The sequence below is a fragment of the Echinops telfairi genome, unplaced genomic scaffold (genome assembly GCF_000313985.2).
Source record: "Echinops telfairi isolate 266 unplaced genomic scaffold, ASM31398v2 ScPeMD7_3;HRSCAF=10, whole genome shotgun sequence".
In the NCBI taxonomy this organism is placed as follows: domain Eukaryota; kingdom Metazoa; phylum Chordata; class Mammalia; order Afrosoricida; family Tenrecidae; genus Echinops; species Echinops telfairi.
The window spans coordinates 45,489,034-45,508,195 of record NW_022103899.1 but is presented as its reverse complement, the minus strand read 5'-3'; the positions used below and the strand labels follow the sequence as shown (position 1 = coordinate 45,508,195).

Below are 19,162 nucleotides of genomic sequence, written 5' to 3'. Positions count from 1 at the left end.
GTCAGCTTTCTTCACCACATTTGCTTATGCACCTGCTTTGTCTTCAGAGCAATCACACATTTCTTAATTATTAACAGCTTGAATTGATGAGGTTCATTTGTTAAATTAATGAGCCCTAATAGATACAATAAAGTAGAGGGTCTGCAAAAAAGAGGAAGATCTCAACAAGATGGACTGGCACAGTCGCTGCGACAGTGGACTCAAACATGTGCAGCAGTTGTTAGGATGGTGCAGGATTGGGCAGTGTTTAGAAGGCACCTAATAACCAAAGAGGAAGAACATGAGCAGCATATCTTAAACTGAAAGAACTAAAGAAAAAATTAAAGCCTCAAGATACAATACCCTGTTTCCCCGAAAGTAAGACATCCCCTGAAAATAAGATCTACTTACAGTTTTGCCTCTCGCTGAAATATAAGGCACCCCTCTGAAAATAAGACCTCCCAGAAAATAAGGCCCCCCGAAGCTACCGTAACTCTGGACTCTGGACCATAGCGGTGGGCGCTGCCGCACAGCTCACTGTTGGCCGCAGCACAGCTGGAGCAGACAGGAAGTGCGAGGTCTCTTTTAATAAAACAGTAAACAATAAATGTGTACCGTACTCTTCGTCATGGAAAAATAAGACATCTCCTGAAAATACGACCTAGGGCATCTTTGGGAGCAAAAATTAATATAAGACACTGTCTTATTTCGGGGGAAACAAGGTATTAAATGACTCTATGGGAAAATACTGAACGATGCAAGAAGTATGAAAAGAAGATAGCAAAAATACAGAGTCACTGTACCAAAAAGAACTGGTTCACATTTTACTATTTCAAGAGGTAGCATATGAACAAGAACCCATGGTACTAAAGGAAGACATTTAACCTGCACTGAAAGCATTAGCCAAAACAAGGCTCTGGGGATTGATGGAATACCAATTGACATGTGTCAATAAGCACTGGAAGCACTCATCTATGCTAGGAAATGTGGAATACAGCTATTCAGCCGGCAAACTGGATGAGATCCATATTTGTACCCATTCCAAAGAAAGGTGACCCCACAGAATGCATGAACAATAGCATAATACCACATTCAAGGAAAATTTTGCTGAAGTTTAGTATTAAATTAAAAGTGTTGCGGGGGTGTGGGGTTCCAGCCCCACCCGCTGCTTGAACTCACTGGTTCAGTAATACTACTTCTGGGTTCAGTAATGCACAATTGTATGGTTGAGATATATAAGTATTATATTAAAGTCATCGAGAGCATGAGAGATAATACAATAATACAGTCAGACATATTACATGGTAGTATTGCTCACCTCCGCCCCACTTGGTGGTCCTCGTGGGGGGAACCCGGCTGCCAGAGCAGGAGCCGCCTCCCTCGCAGGAGCTGCTCTCTCGTCCACTGCCCTCATGGGAGCAGACCCGCCCTGACCGCCAGGGAGCCTCCTTATTTATTGCTAACCACGCATCATATTACTTTAGGGGGATACATCACAGCATCATGCATCACAGAGAGGGGCAATACAATTCACAACAACCTGTGTCATAGAGAGGGGTTGTAACATAGGCAATACAAGCAACAGGAAGGGGATGACCTAGTCATCCTAGAGTGGTCCCGGGCTTGCCTTTGGGCACTGCTTCAAGGGAACAATAACAGAAAGGAATGGGCCCTATTTGGGATGAGTCAGACTATACAGTCTGGCCGCTCTAGATGGCTGATGTTAAGGAGAATAACCTCTGACCTATTTTCGCTGCCTAAAGAAGTCATTCTCAAGCTAAGTCTGGCATATATTTTGGGGAGACAACTTAAGAGAAATCCTTCTGCTCCTCACACTGAAGATCATCCAACAACAGTGCAGCAATACCTTGACAGGGAGTCACCAGAGGTCTGGACAGATTCAGGAGAGGATGTGGAATAAGGAATACCATTGTTGGTGTCTTCTGGATCTTGGCTAAAAGCAGAGAAGACCAGAAAAATGTTTACTTGTGTTTTATTAACTATGCAAAGGCATTGCACTGTTTGGATCATAACAAACTGTGGACAGCCTTGAGAAAAATGGGAATTGCAGAACACTCCATTGTGCTCATGCAGAACCTGTACATGGATCAAGAGGCAGTTATGTGAACAGAACAAGGGCACAATGCCTGGTGTGTCAGGAAAGGTGTGTGTCAGGCTTGTCGCCTCTCACCATATTTATTCAGTCTGTATTATGAGCAAATAATCAGAGAGGCTGGCTTCTATGGAGAAGAGTGTGCCATCAGGATTGGAGGAAGGTTTATTAACATCCTGCGATACGCACATGCCACAACCTTGCTTGCTGAAAGCGAGGAGAATGCGAAGCACTTGCTGAGGAAGAGCTCAGATTGCAGCCTTCACTATGGATTCCAAGGCAAGTAAAGAAAACCAAAATCCTCACCAGTGAGCTATTAGTGACGTCATGACAAATGGAGAAGAGACTGAAGTTGTCGAGAACTTCGTCTTGCTCGGATCCACAATCAATGTCCACAGTCAAAAGATCAAGTGACAGATTACAGGGGGATACATTTGCTGCACATGACCTCTTTCAATGTTGAAAAACTAAGTGTGACTTGGAGGACTGAGGTGCACCTGACACAAACCATGGTATTTTTCAATCGCCTCATCCACATGTGAAAGGTGGACAGTGAATAAGGAAGGCCAAAGGAGAATCGATGCCTTTTGGCAGTACCACGGACTGCCAAGAGAACAAACCGATCTCTCCCGGAAGAAGCACAGCCAGAATGTTCCTGAGAAGCAAGGATGGTGAGCCACGCTTTGTCTCGCGGACTTTGGGCATGTTGTCAAGAGAGACCAGGCCCTGGAGAAGGACACCAGGCTTGATAAAGTAGAGGGGCAGTGAAGAGAAGCCCCTTAACAAAATGGACTGACACAGTGGCTGTTACAATGGGCTCAGACATAAGAACAATCGTGAGGCTGGCGCAGGCCGGGGCAGTGTTTTCTTCTGTTGCACATAGAGTTGCTGTGAGGCAGAATGGACTTGATGCCCTCACAACCAGCAGTAATTGACACATATTAATCACTAAAGTCCATGGTTTACATTACGGCTCTCTGTGCTGTACAGTTTTCTGGATATTGACAAATGCATCAGGGCAGGTGTTCCTTCGTATAATATCAGCATAGTATACCTTAGGAAGATAGAGAGAGGAGTGTCGCTACCATAGAAATCCTGTGTATTCTGCAGGGTTATTCATTCCCTCCCTTTCACCCCACCCAAACTTTTGGTAACCACTGATCTTTTCTCTGTCCCTTTCATCTCTCCACTCTCATAGACATTCGTGAGTGGCAGATGGTTGGATTTATATAGTGTGGAGCATTTTCTAGGCAGGCTCCTTTCACTTACTGAGATACATTTACACTTCCTCCATGTCATTTTGTGGCTTGATAGCTCATTTCTTTTTATGACTGAGTAGCACTGGATATACCACATAGTGTATCTGGATATACCGCATTTGTTTAGCTAGTCACCTACTGAAGAGCCTCTTAGTTCCTTTCCATTGTTGACAATTCTAAGTAGAGCCGCTCGAAGCATTCATACAGAGACTTTTGTGTGGACATAATATTTTACCTTATTTGAGTAAATACCTGAGCACATCATTGTTCAATCGTAGGTTAAGACTGTTGAGCTTTGTAAGCAATGTGTTCCCTCTCTGGCACTCGTGAATCGCTACTGTGCAAGCTCCTGTGTAAGGAGTTGTTGTGTGTGTGTGTTTGCCGTTGTCTTGGGCACAGACCTAGAAGTGAAATTGCTCATATGGTACATCTATGTTTAACTTTTTAAGAAACTAACCAACTGTTTCCACCATGGTATGTATTTCTAAAATTAAAATGTAATATACATTTGGAAAAGGGCACACATCCTAACTGTTCGCTTAAATAATTGTTGCAATTAAGAATGACTACCAACAATGGTGAAAACTAGCTTACAGTCGGCACTCAGTCAAGAACTAGAGCGTCAGCAGTGCCCAGAAGCACCTCCTGCTGCCCCCGCCCCTGCCTCCCCCCACCTCCAAAGCAGGGTCACTGTCCTTATTGCTAACACTATAATTTATCAGGATGAATTATTTTGAAATTTATGTAAATGGAATCATAGGGGTACCCGCTTTTTATCTGTCTACTTATACCCAACGACGTGTTGTAAAGCTCATCCATGTTGCATGGGTCAGTCCTCCGTTCACTCTCGTTGGTCTGGAATATTTCAGTGGATGAATAGACCGCAGTTGATCCATGTGTGTCACGTATTGAGGCCATGGCATGGAGGCTGTGTGTTTGATCTCCTTTGGCTTCACAAAGGAAGGGCCTCCAACTCCACACCAGCCCAGGGCCAGTTGCCATCGAATAAAAACAAACTCACTGCCATCGAGTCATTTGTGACTCAGACCAGCCCTAAAGGACAGGGTTGAGCGGTCCCTGCGCCCCCACTCGTCCTTACCCTCCTCTGACACCCACCCCACCGCCCAGGACACTCACCTTCTCTGCTGGGTTCCCTATGCATTGCAGTGACCACACCTACCTCACAGTGATGGGAGTTTGCTAGAGAAGCTAGCAGCCTTCACAAACCATGGCCAGAAAACGAGGACACAGCCTTTTGTCCACAGCAGGCCTTTTTCTCAGCCCGCAGCTATGACTCTGGTCCTCGGCCTCTGAGCCACCTGGTTCCATGCCCTGGACCTTGTTCTGTGGCCCGAGAAGCCCATGCTCTGCCTCACAATCTTGGTGCTGTTGTGAAGCTGCTTTCCTTAGGGCTTGCATCGATCCAGTTTCTCACAGGCAGTCTATGGCAGTTCTGGCTGTATCCCTTCCTTGGTAGCCTTTGCTCCCATTAGCCATCGTGATGGGTATGCAGTGGTTTCCTAGCATGGCTTTGCCTTGTGCTTGGTTTCTAAGCTCATAGGTGGCGGCTAAAGCCCATCTTGAGAGCCCTGGTGGCGTAGTGGTTGCATGTCGGGCTGCAAACCACAGAACCAGCGGTTTGAAGCCACCAGCTGCTCGGAAGGAGAGAGACGGAGCTTTTTACTCCCACAAAGAGTGAGCGTCCCAGAAGCGCACAGGGGCGGTTCCACCCGTCTTACAGGCGCACTGTGAGTCAGCATCGACTCAATGGCAGTGAGTTTGGCTTTTGGTTTGGTGGTGGTGTGGAAGAAAGGCCTGGAGATTGGCCTCTTTTAAGATTGCAGCCAGGAGAGCCCCTCGGAGCCCGTTGGGTGGCCATGAGTTGAAAGCAGCCTGACAGCAAGAGATTTGGTTTGGGTTCATGACTGATGAGGTTCCGTCCATTATCATGTGATGGTTGGGCTTTGGGCTGTGACCGAGCCTCTTGCCAATTTCCTGTTCGGTTGCTGCCCTTTGAAAAGGCATGTCGAAGAGTTCTTCATGTGCTGTGGGGGTGAAGCCGCACAGCTGGGCATGTTGTGAGTGCTTTCCCACCCTCCCTGGCTTGCGTCCTTACATAGTTGTCTGGGAGGAACAGTAGCTTCTCGTTTCCATCTTTTCCTGTATGGCTTGTGTTCTGTTAAGAAATGTGAAGGTCACGGAGATCACGGCCTTATTGGGAGTGCGTGTGTGGGGTCCAGTGAGGGGGAGCAGGGGTAGGGGAATTGGTGTATTGCCTTCTCCAGTGAGATTTCTCAGGGGACACAGCCGCCTGGGCTGTGTTCCTAGCTGCCGAGTGTGCCATCGCAGTGAAAGAGAATACCGCTCGCGGAGGGACTACAGGGTCCTGGAAATCGCCTCTGCACCCAAGGCCGCCTCCAGCCAGCAGGTAGAGTGAAGCAAGCCCTACTGGGCATGCCCGGCCGCAGCAGGGGACCAGGAGCCGCCAGAGCCCGAATGCCGGCCTGAGAGCTGCGCCATTCGTTCTTTCTTTCTAATCACTTGATCAGGGGCTCGTGCAGCTCTGATCACAATCCGTCCCTCCATCCATTGTGTGAAGCACATGTGTCCATTTACTGTCATCCAGCTGTCTTTTTTGTTTGTTTGCTTTGCTTTTCAGCCTTTAGCACATTGTTTCATTTCCTTATGGGAAAAGGATGTTGAGATGACTGAGTTCGAGAGGTGCCAAATGAGCGACCGCTCACCGCTCAGACCCGGCCCTCCGGCTGGCAGAAGCCCCTCCCTGGGGCAGAGCCCACAGGAGCTGCTTGTTCTTCTGGGGGAAGGAGTGGGGGTGGAGAAAAGACGGGCGGAGGGCTGCGGCTGGGCTTTCTGGGGGCTCTGAGGATTTGTCCCCCCTAGGAAACCACGTTCGTCCCCCGAGCCCCTTTGCGAGCCCCTTTGCTGCTCGTTAGCCGCTCTCCAGACTAGAAAGCCGTGGTTTGTGCTGGCGCTGGGTGGGGCTCCAGGGACAATTTAGGCCCTGGCTGTCCGGAGGGGAGGGGGTGGCTGCAGAGTGAGCGAAGGGTCACAGCTTCGGCTGCACCATTTGCTTGTCACCTTGAGGAGTTCCACCTTGTCTAGCAAAACCTCCTTTCAGAGGCAGCCGCTACAAAGGGCTCTTATGAGAGCAGCTGCCCTGCCCCCACCTCCCCTTCCACTCCCTTTGCCATTATTTTTCTTTGGGGGCAGAGCAGAGGGGCCTTCCTGCTATGGCTCTGAGGGGCTGTGCTTAGGTTGAAAACAAGATCAGAGCCTCGAGCCTCCCGCCCAGAGAGTGGTCTTGCTGATTTTCCAGTGCCCGTGGAGGCTTGATACCAGGCTTCCCTGGGAGAGAAGACAGTGTGTGTTTTCCCTGGAGCAGCCTCATGGGCGAGTGGGAGATTTCACAAAGGCCATGGGAGCTAGCTTCTAGTGGGACTGAACTCCAGAGCAGGGACCAACCTTCTCTCGGGGGGGCCTGGGGAGAAATGAGAGAAGGGAATGGTGTCTCCCTGGGGGAGTCTCCGAGGCAGTGGAGTAGTGGCTCACGGGTGGGTTCTGGAGGCAGCCTCCGGGATCTGCTTCTCCACTCGATGAAGTTCTAGCTGGGACCCTGATCAAGTTACTTAACTTCTCTGAGCCTTAGCTTCCTCCTGTGTCAAATGAGAATCATTTCAGTGCCCAGCTGACAGGGATACTGTACAAATTAAATGAGATAATGCCTTAAAATGCTTAGCCTGGCACCCAGCACTAGAAAGCGTTTGTAAAATGTTAAATTATTTTTACTGGGCTTATGCAAGCCTTCTGTTTGGACCTCTCTTTATAGTCTTTCCTCCCGCCTCGGTCCCCTTCCGAGGATACACTCCAGGAGACTAGCGGGGCCTCTAGCTGAGCTGGAGACTGCTGGGTAATCTGGGGTACGCGTGGGGGGCTGGCATTATTTCCCATGGGAGAAAGACCAGGCTGTCTGCTCTCGTAAACACTCACCACTCAGAAACCCACAGGGCAGTTCTGCCCTGTCCTATAGGGTCACTGCGAGTCACTATCGCACCGATGGCAGTGAGGGTTTCTGAAGTGAGAGTGGGGTTGAACCTATCTGATCTCTCTTGTATGAGGGAGCTTCAAAGATTTCATGGGAAAATTCTATTATCATTTAATTCCGTTTTTGAACCCGCCCCCTCCCTCTCAGATTTCTAGCACCAGGGGAGCGAAAGAAGCAGCAAAATCACCCCATTTTGAGTTGAGCCCACAAAGAAGTAATTGAGAGGGTTAACCAGGTCACATGCATGTTTGAATGTATGGGCGTCTGCATGCATATATTCCCCCCACCCTGTTTTACGAAAGTGTGTGTGTGTGACTCTAATTAATTTTCAGGGTCCCTAAACCCAAGATTAAGTTCAATCCTCTGGTTCTTTCCCCCTGACCATAGCCCAGCATGGTGTGGCTACTTGGGAGCCAGAGGCTAATCAGAGAGTGTGGTGAGGTCAGTGTCGGCAGGGCAGCACGGTCGGGGCAGGCCTTGGTGCAGGCACAGACCCAAACAAAGCTCCAGCAGACCAAACACAGGCACCGTGTCGGCCGTCTCATCTCTTTCACAGAAGGTGTTTCAAGGGCACTGTGCCTGTGAACTTAGGGTGCTGTGTTCTCGCTCCAATCACCAAGGTTTCCAAGCAGTGCCCTGATACAGCACAAAGGGATCTCCCATGAGGGCCAAAACAGAGCAGCCCGTGGGCTTGAGTCTTGTTTAGAAGTGTGAAGAAGGGGCAGGGAAGTCAGAGGGAGCGGGATATATTTCTTTTAAACCTTTGCTTCCTTACCACCTCCCTTCTGTTGGGTTTCTCTCAGACCGAGGGAACAAGGAGATGAATGTTATTTTTTTAAAAAGAAGCCATTAACTATGTGTCACTGGGCCATGCTTTCCTTTCTCAATAATCTGTGCCGAGTGTATAACTTAACACTGAGAAGGGCACAACACAGTTCTTTTGTGCAAGCCATGTTAGGAAGCAGAAAACAGGGAGAAAGGACCTGAGTCAAAACATTGTTCAATCAATTGGGCTAGAATACTTCAGCTAACATTTTGAGGGGAGCATGCTGTGCTTTGCATGCTTCTGGAAAGGGTAGCTTTGCTCTCTATGGTTATAACACCACACCCCCCTCCCTCAAAAATAGAAAAGATTGCTTGGGAGAATGAAAGAGAAACTATGACCCCGTGGGCAGGTGTTGAGGAATTGGGAGAATAAGAGAGACCTTTGAGAAGCACTGACAGCCGTTTGGGGACAGTAAGAGATGGAATATGCAAGGGGGCTTCAAAAAGTGCCTAGGGAAATTCCATTATCTTTACATTTCATTTTCCCATAAGTTTTCTGAAGCTCCCTTTATACATCTTTACACATCTGACTTCTAATCTTTCTTTCAGCCTCGGAAAAGTAAGTATTGGTCTCCAACTTTTTTGGTTGTGTAAACAGGTTCAAAGATGTTAGTAACATAGCTAGTTACAGCAAAGCCAGGATTTAAACCCAGGACCTTCTGGTACAAAAGCATTGGTGCTTGCCAGCAACGGAGGGCTGGGATAGCCTGGTGATGATGGATGATGAACTGTCTGTGGGTTTCTAGCTGGGTTTCCATTAACAGCATTCCCTTGACCTGGGCATTGGCTTGACACAGAAGAGCAAGTCCTTTGGGAAACCTGTGGAGAAGAGTTCATCATTGGGTCAGACCCTGGTTTCTCTACCTACTAAGCACTAGGGCATGGCTTGAGCTTCCTCTGCTCTGTGGTGGGGACTAGGCAAGAAGAAGAGTCTATCTCGGCGAAGCTTTCCAAAGGGAAGGGATGGACATTCTTGAGTGCTCACTGTACTCTCTCATTTAATCCTTTTACAAGTGAGATGGAGGTGTAGTTAGTGTCTGGCTGTCTCTTTCAAAAATAAGACATTGCTCAAGCTTGATAATTTGCTCAAAGTGTCACAGCTTGCAAATAGAAGATACAAGGTACAAATCTAAGTCTTTGACACGCTAAACTTCAAAAGTTTCATTTCGATTTCCCTTGCTTTCCTAAGAATCTCACTTCTAATTCTGGCATGGTAGTCTTGCTTCTTCCTCTCTGACTGACACTACAGTGAGTGAGCTTGGTCTGTATTGTGAACCCAGAGGTCATTTCAGATGACCTGTGATGGGAGGGTCTCCTTTTAGGATTCTGGATCCTCTCTCTAACGTCTGTCTTATGCCCTGGAGTTCAGTCATCCTTGCCTCCTTGCTCTCACCCCCTATACCCAATTCATGAAGGTGTGCTGACCACACCTTCAAATATATCCCGATTCGGATCTGTCCTCACCATCTCTGCTGCCACCACCCTGGTCTAAGCTGCCACCATGTCTCACCTTGTTTACTGTAGCAACCACCTCATTTTGCCTCTGTACGGTGATCCTTTTAGAATGGAACTACATCATGGAAGTCGTCTGCTCCTAAGCTCTAATGGTGTCCCAGAATTTCCCAAAATAAAAGGCCATGTCCTGCATGAGGTCATGATTTCAAATGTGCACACGGACACACATCTAAAGACCTCCATGTACTTTGCCTGATAGTGGGTGATCATCTAGTTCATTGTTCAAATGGAGACAATGTAAGGGAGAGATGAGTAGCTCTGTTGATAATGGTCTTGGACAGCAAGCATAGACTGGGGCTGCCCCAGGCAAACAGGGAGTCCGGTTTCTCAACGCAGAGAGTCTCTTGGATAATTCTCTTACTTCCTTTGAGGTCTCTTCTCAAATGCTGCCCGCTCAGGGAGGCCTTCCTTGACCTAATTAAAATGGCAACACATTCTTGCCCCTGCTTCCATAATGCCTTCTTAGTTTCTTTTTCTCTATGGTATTGCCACTTTCGGACAGAGTCTGGTTTAACTAGCTAGGTGTTTGTTGTTCAACCCTCTATAGAATGTACACTTCAAGAAACCTGGGGTGTTTATGCTTTGTTCATCAGACGAGATCCCTGGCATCCTAATAGCCATAAACACCATAGGAGGTGGTCAGTAAATAGCTGTTGCATGAATGAGTGGATGGATGAGGAGGGGCAAGAGAGCTCGGTTTCTTGAAGAGTCTTTCTCATTATTGTCTTCTTTTTAAACCACTTTTTCATCTTTTCTAATTATTTTCAAAACTCTTTAGCAATTTGAGGCCGTAGGAGAGTTTTCCAATTCTTACACGCAAGAATTATTATAATTCCCTAAACGGAATCTTTGGACTCTCTAACGCAGGAAGTACCAGCATCTAGGACCAGCACAGTTGACTAGATTGCAAGGTGAGGAAGAATCCTTACTTTTAAGGAAGTCCTGGGCTAAGTGCCCTATGCTGTCACTGACAATGCCAAGGCAGTGGGACTGTACCATCTTCTGAGACTGGTCCCAGAACCAAAGGCCTGCTCAAAGCGAATGTTGGGGTGCTCCAGTGTGCCCCGGTTTCCTTCTGTTAAGTCTGTAGCCTGAGGCTGTGGACTCATAGTGAAGAGAGTGAGTTGTCTATCAGGCTCTAAGCCTTTTTTTTTTTAACACAGGTTTCTGAACATTTCTGAAACAATCTCAGGTGAAGAAGGGTAAGACGAGAGGACAGACCACTTATTTCTAGTTAAAAGCAATAACTGGCTCTCCCCAGTAGATTCTGTTAGGGTAATAAAGTAGGAGGGAGCCTTAGCATTTCTGGACCACTGTGAGTGAGTGGAAGCTTTCATGGCGTTGGAAGTTTCCACTAAAGAGGGAGCTTGTCTCCTAGGAAGTGAGATGGGATGCACCAGGGATGAAGGGGAAGTAAAATGCCTGAGTGAGTTTTATGAAACACCAGGAAATTCCCATTGGGCTTATCCTCAATTCAGAAAACCACATCCTTTGCAATCTGGTGACTGGGACTTTAGCTTTGCAAGACCATTTTCTGTGAATTATTGTGTACATGCCCACTGAAGCTCTCCGAGTAGCCTCACTCACAAAGCAGCCCTTCTTTCTTCTCTTGGTTCCCGGTACCCTTTCTTTATAACTCTATTCTTCCATTTTGCTTAAAAAGTATACACGTTGTTTCGAATGTACGCCTTGATGGTCTCGAGGGGTTGTTCTGAGTCTCGCACGGTGTCTGCCTTTCCCAGAGGGCAGTCCTACCACGCTTCTATTTCACTCTATTGGGGGAACTATTTGAGTTTTCCTTCTGACAGATTTCTGTCTCACACAGGTTCTGGCTTTTGCAGATTTTACTATATATGTATTGCCTCTCTCTACACACATGCGTGCGCATCTCCTTATGTGAATGCAGACTACTTAAGGCAGGGGCATAGTCTTATTTATCTTTTTATTCTCTCAGTTCCGCTATGAGAAGGGAAGAATTGATAAATTTCAAATACCCTCCCTCACATCCTACCACCAATCAGCCATATGATACCCGGTACATAGTAGAATCTCACTAACTTTTTGGCTGAATACATTGACTCTGAGTTACTCAAATGAACACATTCTCCCATAGAATGACCTAACTCTTCTTTCCCTCCCCACCCTGGGCAGTGACCCGCTTTGTGGCAGGTACATTTTGCTCCTGGCTCAGTTGTACTTACAGCAAGGATCACTGCTATTTGCTTTTCTTAGTCCTGATTCCAGCATTTTCCCTTTGATCTCTGCCGCCTGCCCCAGCAAGCTTCTACCATTGTCCTGCCCAGAGAACTAATGTTTCTCCTTCCCAACCTCAGGCCTCTCCGCCTCTCTGCCTGAGCACTCTCTGAGCTGTGTGATGCCAAGGAGCCAGGAGCTACGGGAAAAGGATCAAGTCGGGTGAAGGTTGCGACCTCTTGGTTTATGAGGGTTCCAATTTGGACTAACTGACCCCTTTTGGCTTATTTTTTCTGATCCCTTTAGGGAGCTTGTTTCTGTCTTCCTTTTATATTCATACTGTATATAAATGCAGATCCGCTACCTACGGGACCAGCTAGTGACACTGATTATCTTTGAATTGTGTCACCATACTCATCCTCTTTTCTGAGTTCCTCCACTGTTACCATAAATTCGCTGCCCTCTAAAGCTATTTCTTCTTTCAAGTTGCTGTTACCGATTTGATCCCATACAGATAGTTCTCAAAAGAGCAGAATGCCCAAGGCAGACATTCTTCACTAGTTAAGTTAGATGATTGGTTTTGAAGAAGACTTCAGGGAAATAGTTTCTAGGGCTTACCCAACCTTCATGGCTCCAGGAAGTCTGGATTCCATGCGAATTTGAAATTCTATTCTGCATTTTCCCCCTTTTGATCAAGATTCTTCTATAGACTACTTCAGCAAGATGTTTGATAACAATCGCCAGGTACCATCCAGTCTCGTGGCAAAGGAGGCAATTGTTCAGGAAGGCAATTAGCCTTCATGTCCTCCTCACTCTCTCCCCGACTTTCCTCCTCCCTCTGTTGTTCCAGGCAACTAGAGCCCAACTCTAGGATGGCTGCTTTTGAGGTTTTAAGATCTCAGACACAGTGCATGGCACTCAGAGGCAGAGCCACAGCACTGAACATGCTACCGGGCCAATGAATTAGGCTGTCCCAGGACAGCCTGACGCAAAACCTTCAAACCAAATAACAAAATTTCATGATCAGGTGGTTGTACATAAACAGCCTCAACAACTAATCTTTTGTTGTTGTTGTTGTTGTTGTAAATGTTATAAATGTATCACAGCCCTTTGCCAATTCGAATTTTTAAAAGTGTACAACTTATTAACAGTTAATTACAAGAATCAGTTTTTCAACCCTACCCTTAATTAATTCCAGCTCCATCACCATTAACTCTCTCCACCCTTCCTACCCTGCTGCTCACTGAAAACGGTGATGTTTATACATCTGCTTTTTTTTTTGTTCCCCACAAAGGGCAACAGAGTAACTACACATTGCTGGGAAGGGGGTGTCTTTTTTCATTCAAAGAGCAAAATAATCAGTGAACAGACCCGTTCGTGGGACATCTAGTTTTCGGCTTCCAGAAGAATGCACTCTAGTTCTTCACTTCGGAGTGTTGTCCGAAACTGCCCACGCGTTCCTTTTCTCCAGGTGTTCAGTCCTGCGGCCTCGGCCTCCGTCAGCCATCCCACAAAGAGTGTGCATTCTTGTCACTGCTGCCACACGACCCTTCACGTGGTGGTGCAACAAAAACAGAACCCACCATTGTACCACACAATTTGTGATCCGTTTTACCCATAAAACCAACATCTCCTCATGGCCACGCTTCTTGTCTTTTTATGTAAGTGAGATCAGACACTATTTGTCCGTTTGTGATTGGCTTAATTGGCTTAATATACTAAGCAGCTCCATCCAGACTGTAGCGTATATTGACTTCATTTCTCATACTGGCTCAGTGGTAAAAGAATGAATGGTACACACATCCATTGTTGATCAGTTCGTCTGTTGAGGACATTTAGGCTGTTTCCCCCTTTTGCCCGTTGGGAACAGTGCTACAATGGACATGCGTGTACAAGCTGATTCTCTGATTTTAGGACTTTGGGGCACACACTTAGGAGTGATATTTCTGGGCCATGGGCTGCCGTTTTAGGTTTGAGGAGTCACTGCACCATGTTCCTGAGGAGCTGGACCATTGACCCTCCATTAGGACAGGATCAGGGCTCCCAGTTCACCCACATCCTCACCTCTGTGGGTTGTCCTTGATTTAGTCTCAGGCATCTTCGTGGGAGTGAGACGGGATCTGACGGAAGCGCCGCGTCTCCGGAGGCTAGTAACACTGAGCATAACTCCGTGTGTTAGTTGGCCATCTGAATGTCTTCTTTGGTGTTCGGTCTATAAGGTCCTTTGCCCGGTTATGATCGGATTATTTCTTTCGGTTGTTGTTGGAGTTTTAGAAATAGTTTGGTTGTCAGGTTTTTGTTACATGTGTGGTTTCTGAAGATACTCTCCTCATCAATAGCTTGTCCTTCCACTTTTGGGGTGAAGTTTTTGGTACTCCTAAGTATTGATTATTATGAGGCCCCATTTATTTAGTCTCTTGCTTTTGTGTGTGCTTTTGTTAGCCTGTTGGGCACTTCATTGTTGAAAGGTAGCTTTGGCAGCACTGTCTCTGCTTTGCTTCTAAGAAGAATATGGCTTTAGTTTGCATTGTTAGGTCCTTTGTCCATTTAGAATTTTTTTTGTATATGTGATGCAGCATGGATCCTGTTTCATTTTTCTGTATTGAAAACCTGTTTTCCAGCATCATTTATTGAAGATACACTTCTTTCCTCATTGACTGAACTCAATACCCTTGTCTACAGTCAGTTGACAAAAATGTTTATTTCTGGATTCTCAAGTCTATTCCATTGGTGTGTCTTTTATACCAGGACCAGCTTGTGTTAATAACACAGCTATATAATGCATTTCAAAATCAGGAAGTGTGGGTCTTCCTACTTTGCTCATCAATTTCTGCATTCCTGTAGCTGTTCTGGGCCTCAGTGTTTAACATAAAGTTGAGAATCGGTTTTTCAGTTTCTGCAATGGTGACTATTGAAATTCTGAATGGGATCGTGTTGCATCAATAGATGATTTTGGATAGTATTGACATATTCAATATTAAGCCCTCCAATCCATGATATGAACATCTTTCCAATATTTCCCATTTAAGTCTTGTTTAATATCACTCAGCAGCATTTATAGTTTCTTCAAGTCCTTCATTTTCCTGGTTAGATTTACTCCCAGGTATTTTATTTCCTTAGATGCAATTGTCAGTGGAATAGTTTCCCTCATTTCCCTTTCAGATTTCTCATTGCTGTTGTATGGAGACCCGACTGAGTTTTGCTAAATCTTGTACCCTGCAGCTTTATTAAATTTGCCTGTTAGCTCTAGAAGTTTTCTTGTAGACTCATTGGGATGTTCTGTATGTAGGATCATATCATCCATGAATAGAGATCATTTTACTTCTTTTCCATTCTGAATTCCTTTCCTTTCCTGTTCTTGTCTTATTGCTTAGGTTAAGACTTCTAATACAATATTAAATAGGAGTGGTAAGGGTGGACACCCTTGTCTTAGTCTAGATTTCAAGGAGAAAGCTTTCTCTCTTTCTCAGATAATTATAATGTTGCTTGTTGGCTCTTCATATACCCTCTGAATCATATGGAGATATCCCTCTCCTACTCCAGTCTTCCATGGGGTTAATCAAGAAAGGGCATTAGATTTTACCAAATGCATTTTTTGCACACACAGGTCAGGAGGTGTTGATATTATTGGTCCACATGGATTTAGATCTAGATACCCTATATTGGATCCTAATTCTTTATGAGGAGCTTGGTGACACCATGGCTGAGAACTTGGCTGAGAACTGGCCCTTCCATGGGAGAAAAGACCCAGCAATTTGCTCACATGAAAACTGTAGCTTGGAAAACCTATCTTGGAGAGTCTCCTTATCCTATAGGGTCGCTATGCGTTGGAATCAACTCAGTGGCACGAGGCAACTTCGTTATATACATTCTTTTGTGGTCGGTGTTCTGCCAGTGGAACTCGGGTCCCTTCTCTCTGACAATCAAGTATGACCACTGACAAGCGCTCTTCTCTGTAGAAACTACCAGAGGCATGCAGTGTTGGCAATGGAAGGCCTTTTGTCACAAACCTGCAGAGTCTGTATGTGGCAGTCACCAAGCAAGAGATCCAAATGGAGCGGAAGCATCAAGGCACTGGTGAGTAGATGCAGAGAATTAGAGTCCCGGTCTGCACCATTCAATATGGTAGGTCTAGCTATGTGCTTAGTTAAAATTAAATTAATAAAATTGAATACATTGTTCCTCATTTGTATCAACCACATTTTAAGTGCTTAGTAGCCAAATGCAGCTAGTGGCTACTGAACTGGCAGTGTGGATACAAAACATTTCCATCATGCAGAAAGTTCTAGTAGGAAGCACTGGTCCATGCGTTTAGGAGGTCTCGGCAGAGAAGCAGAAGAAACTGACCATCCTTCTTCCTGAGGCATGTCGGAGGATGTGCAGAAGGACAGGTAGCTACTCTGAGCCAAGGGAGCTGTTCTTCCTCGTGAAGGTACCACTAGAGAATCTCATAGTCAGAACAAGACTTTGAGCAAGTCAGCTGGAAGTTGGACATTGTGAGTGCTTCTATCTGTTTATATACTTAGGGGCTCCCAAAAATTCTTGGGAAAATTCCATTACCTTTTTATTATTATTAATTAGACAAAGGTTGACAGAGCAGATCATCGGTTTTCCACTCAACGATTCACATTTTATTTCAACTTACCCATCGCAATTGCCTCAAGGACCAAAGCTTATCCCCTTCCTCCTTGCGTTTCCTGTTTTCATTTCTCCTCCTTTCCCAACCCTCCGAACTTGGTCCTTGGGTAAATGCCACCCTTTTGACCATAAATGGTTGTCTTCTCTAAATTGGGAGTGAATACAATTCTAGAACTGAGAGGTGACTAAGGGCCATCATCTTGGGGAGTTGGGGGGTGGAGGTTCTTTCAGTCTCTATCCAACTAATAAGCCTGGTCTTATGATCTGGAGTTTTGTTCCACATTTCTACCATTCTATCCAGGACCTTCTAATGAGATTGTTTTCAGAGTAGATGATAGTAAAAGCCGGGCACTATCTAGTTCTTCTGGTCTCAGGGTTGTTTGCATGGCCCATTAGTCCACTAGACCAATTGTTTCCATGGGTCTTTGGATTCCCATCTCTTTTCTTTCCTGTGGAGGGGGAGAGACCAATGATTGCACCTTGGATGGCTGCCCATGAGCATTTAAGATGCCACAATTCCTTTCTTTTAATTCCATCTTTACACAAATTTGTTGAAGCTCCCTTGTATTAGTACCAAGCTCTAGCCTTTAGCAGAATACTTGCTAAATGCTAATGTCATCTTAGCAAGAAGAAGAAGACCTTTATTGCTACCTTCCCTCGATTTTTTCTGATTTCAGGAGACCCTCACACCTCAAGCAGTACCTCCCCACAAGGAGCTGATAGCCACCTTCCGAACCATCCAGAAGAGCCAGTCTCAGCACCATGCCTCTCGGTACCTGAGACAGAGACCACAGTGAGTTCTGAACAGCTTCCCGAATGACATTCTAAGAGGTGGAGGAGGCTGCACCTTTTGTAGCCTCTGAGCCACCGAGCCCTGGAATCGTGACCTAGTGACTTTGCCTCAACAATATTGATGGCTGTTTTGTGACCAAGCTTCCAGACGGTGGATGTAGAGATGGAAAATTGTGTTTTTTCACAACTTCCCTGGGTACTTCCTCTCTACAGTTCTTGTACCAAATGGTGAATCTTGGCGCCTTTCCCACCTTTTCCCACTGCCGGTGATGCTCTGTAAGGTTGTTTCCCAGGAGAGAAAGGAGGTATGTAGCCTCCTGCATAGAGTGTCCAAGTATGTTTTCCTGTCTGTGTCCAAGGCACCGCCTGAAACAGACTCTGAACTATCTGTGTGGTGACCTCTTCAAGAGGACCTCATCCTAACTAGGGGCCATGGGAAGAAGGGCGCTGCTCTCCTAACTTCAGTGGAGCCGTATCCAAACCCTGTTAACACCAGTTATTTTTTCTTCTAGGGTGCTTCAGGCTCAATGCCAAGACCTCGGCTGTCAAAGGCCAAGAGGAAGAAGCCAACGGGGCTCTTCAATTAACCTGACACTGTCTCATTGCTGAGGATGGACTTGGAGAATGACTTCCTAGGATCCCCTTGGAAGGAGCTTGTGTGGAAGTAGCATCGCTGTGACAGAGGGCACCACTGTAGGGCAAGATGACCAAGTTCCTGGTGGGGAGTCACCTAAGAGGGGACAGTTAGCCAAGGGAATCCTGACTCCAGCTCCTTGCACACTGAATGGAAGCCAGCCGGTTGGAATCCCATACCCTTCTCTGTCTTCATGGAGATTCTCTGGATCCAGGATCCTACCATGGACTTGGAGTCTGTCAGCTAACTCTGTCAGCAACAAGGCACACACAAGCTCAGGATACCTTGTCTACCTTCTCCCAGAGTTCCTAGCCAGTTCGAGGTGTTCCGCAGAGACCCATTTCTTCTCCTTCTGGGAGGAAATAAAACGTACTCACAACCCCCTGCTTTCGAGTGATTCATTCTGTTGAACTCATAACCTACCTCCCTTTTCTGGGCCCTACCCCGTTGTTGTCTCTGGATAAAGTCTACACCGTCAATACAACTCTTTCAATTCTCTTGATGCTTCTTTGCTGTGGCCTGAGCTGAACCTCCATTTGGGACCTTTGACATAGAGCAGTAGGCATTAGGCAGAACCAATCTGATGTGTTTTCCTGTCTGTTTCCAGGGCATAGACAACAGTTTAAACCACAACATGGTACTGAAATTATAAAGCGCTTCAGCCACTACAGTCCAGGTATTTTTACTAAGGTTGGAGAATAGGAATTTGACTTTGCCGTCTTCCACTCCACTTCAAATAACAGTAACCAAAAGAGCTATCTAGGAAAGACAGGAAGACAGGAAATGGTCAGAGTTCTCTGGGGTGACACAATGGGCCTAAGCCACTAATAGTGCCGAGCAGGAGAAACTATGAAGGCTGCAGGAGCAAGACAGTGTCTCCAACAGTTAGAAAGTCAACATTTCAGAAAATAAAAACAAGGTTTGGCAGATCCATGTCAGCCAAGTTCCTGGGCCTTCTCTGCTAGGTTTTCCCTTAGGTAAGAACAACCGAAACTCTACCCCACAAGGGAATGAAAAGAAAGAGGGCAGAGAGGAAACTCCGATGTTCTTTGGGAGCTGTTACCAGAGGGGAAGGGTCGGGAGCAGAAGACATGAATGTTTACTTGCTCTTGGGGTGGTCAAACGCCTCCTCAGCCACCTGTCTCCTCTAG

The 19,162-nt window shown here is 46.2% G+C and overlaps 1 protein-coding gene across 2 annotated transcripts in view; it reads left to right on the top strand.

Annotated features, from left to right (window-relative positions):
* NHEJ1 (non-homologous end joining factor 1) overlaps window positions 1–18,392 on the top strand; it is a 110,172-nt gene extending 91,780 nt beyond the window's left edge. Inside the window, exons 6-8 of one of the 2 annotated variants that reach the window (XM_004701613.2) lie at window positions 15,907–16,024; window positions 17,263–17,378; window positions 17,890–18,392. In XM_004701613.2, the coding sequence (XP_004701670.1) occupies window positions 15,907–16,024; window positions 17,263–17,378; window positions 17,890–17,964 (309 nt within the window). In that variant the 3' untranslated portion in view covers window positions 17,965–18,392. The remainder of the gene's footprint in view (window positions 1–15,906; window positions 16,025–17,262; window positions 17,379–17,889) is intronic. The other variant, XM_045295846.1, reaches the window with a different exon arrangement.
* Window positions 18,393–19,162: the final 770 nt, after the last annotated feature.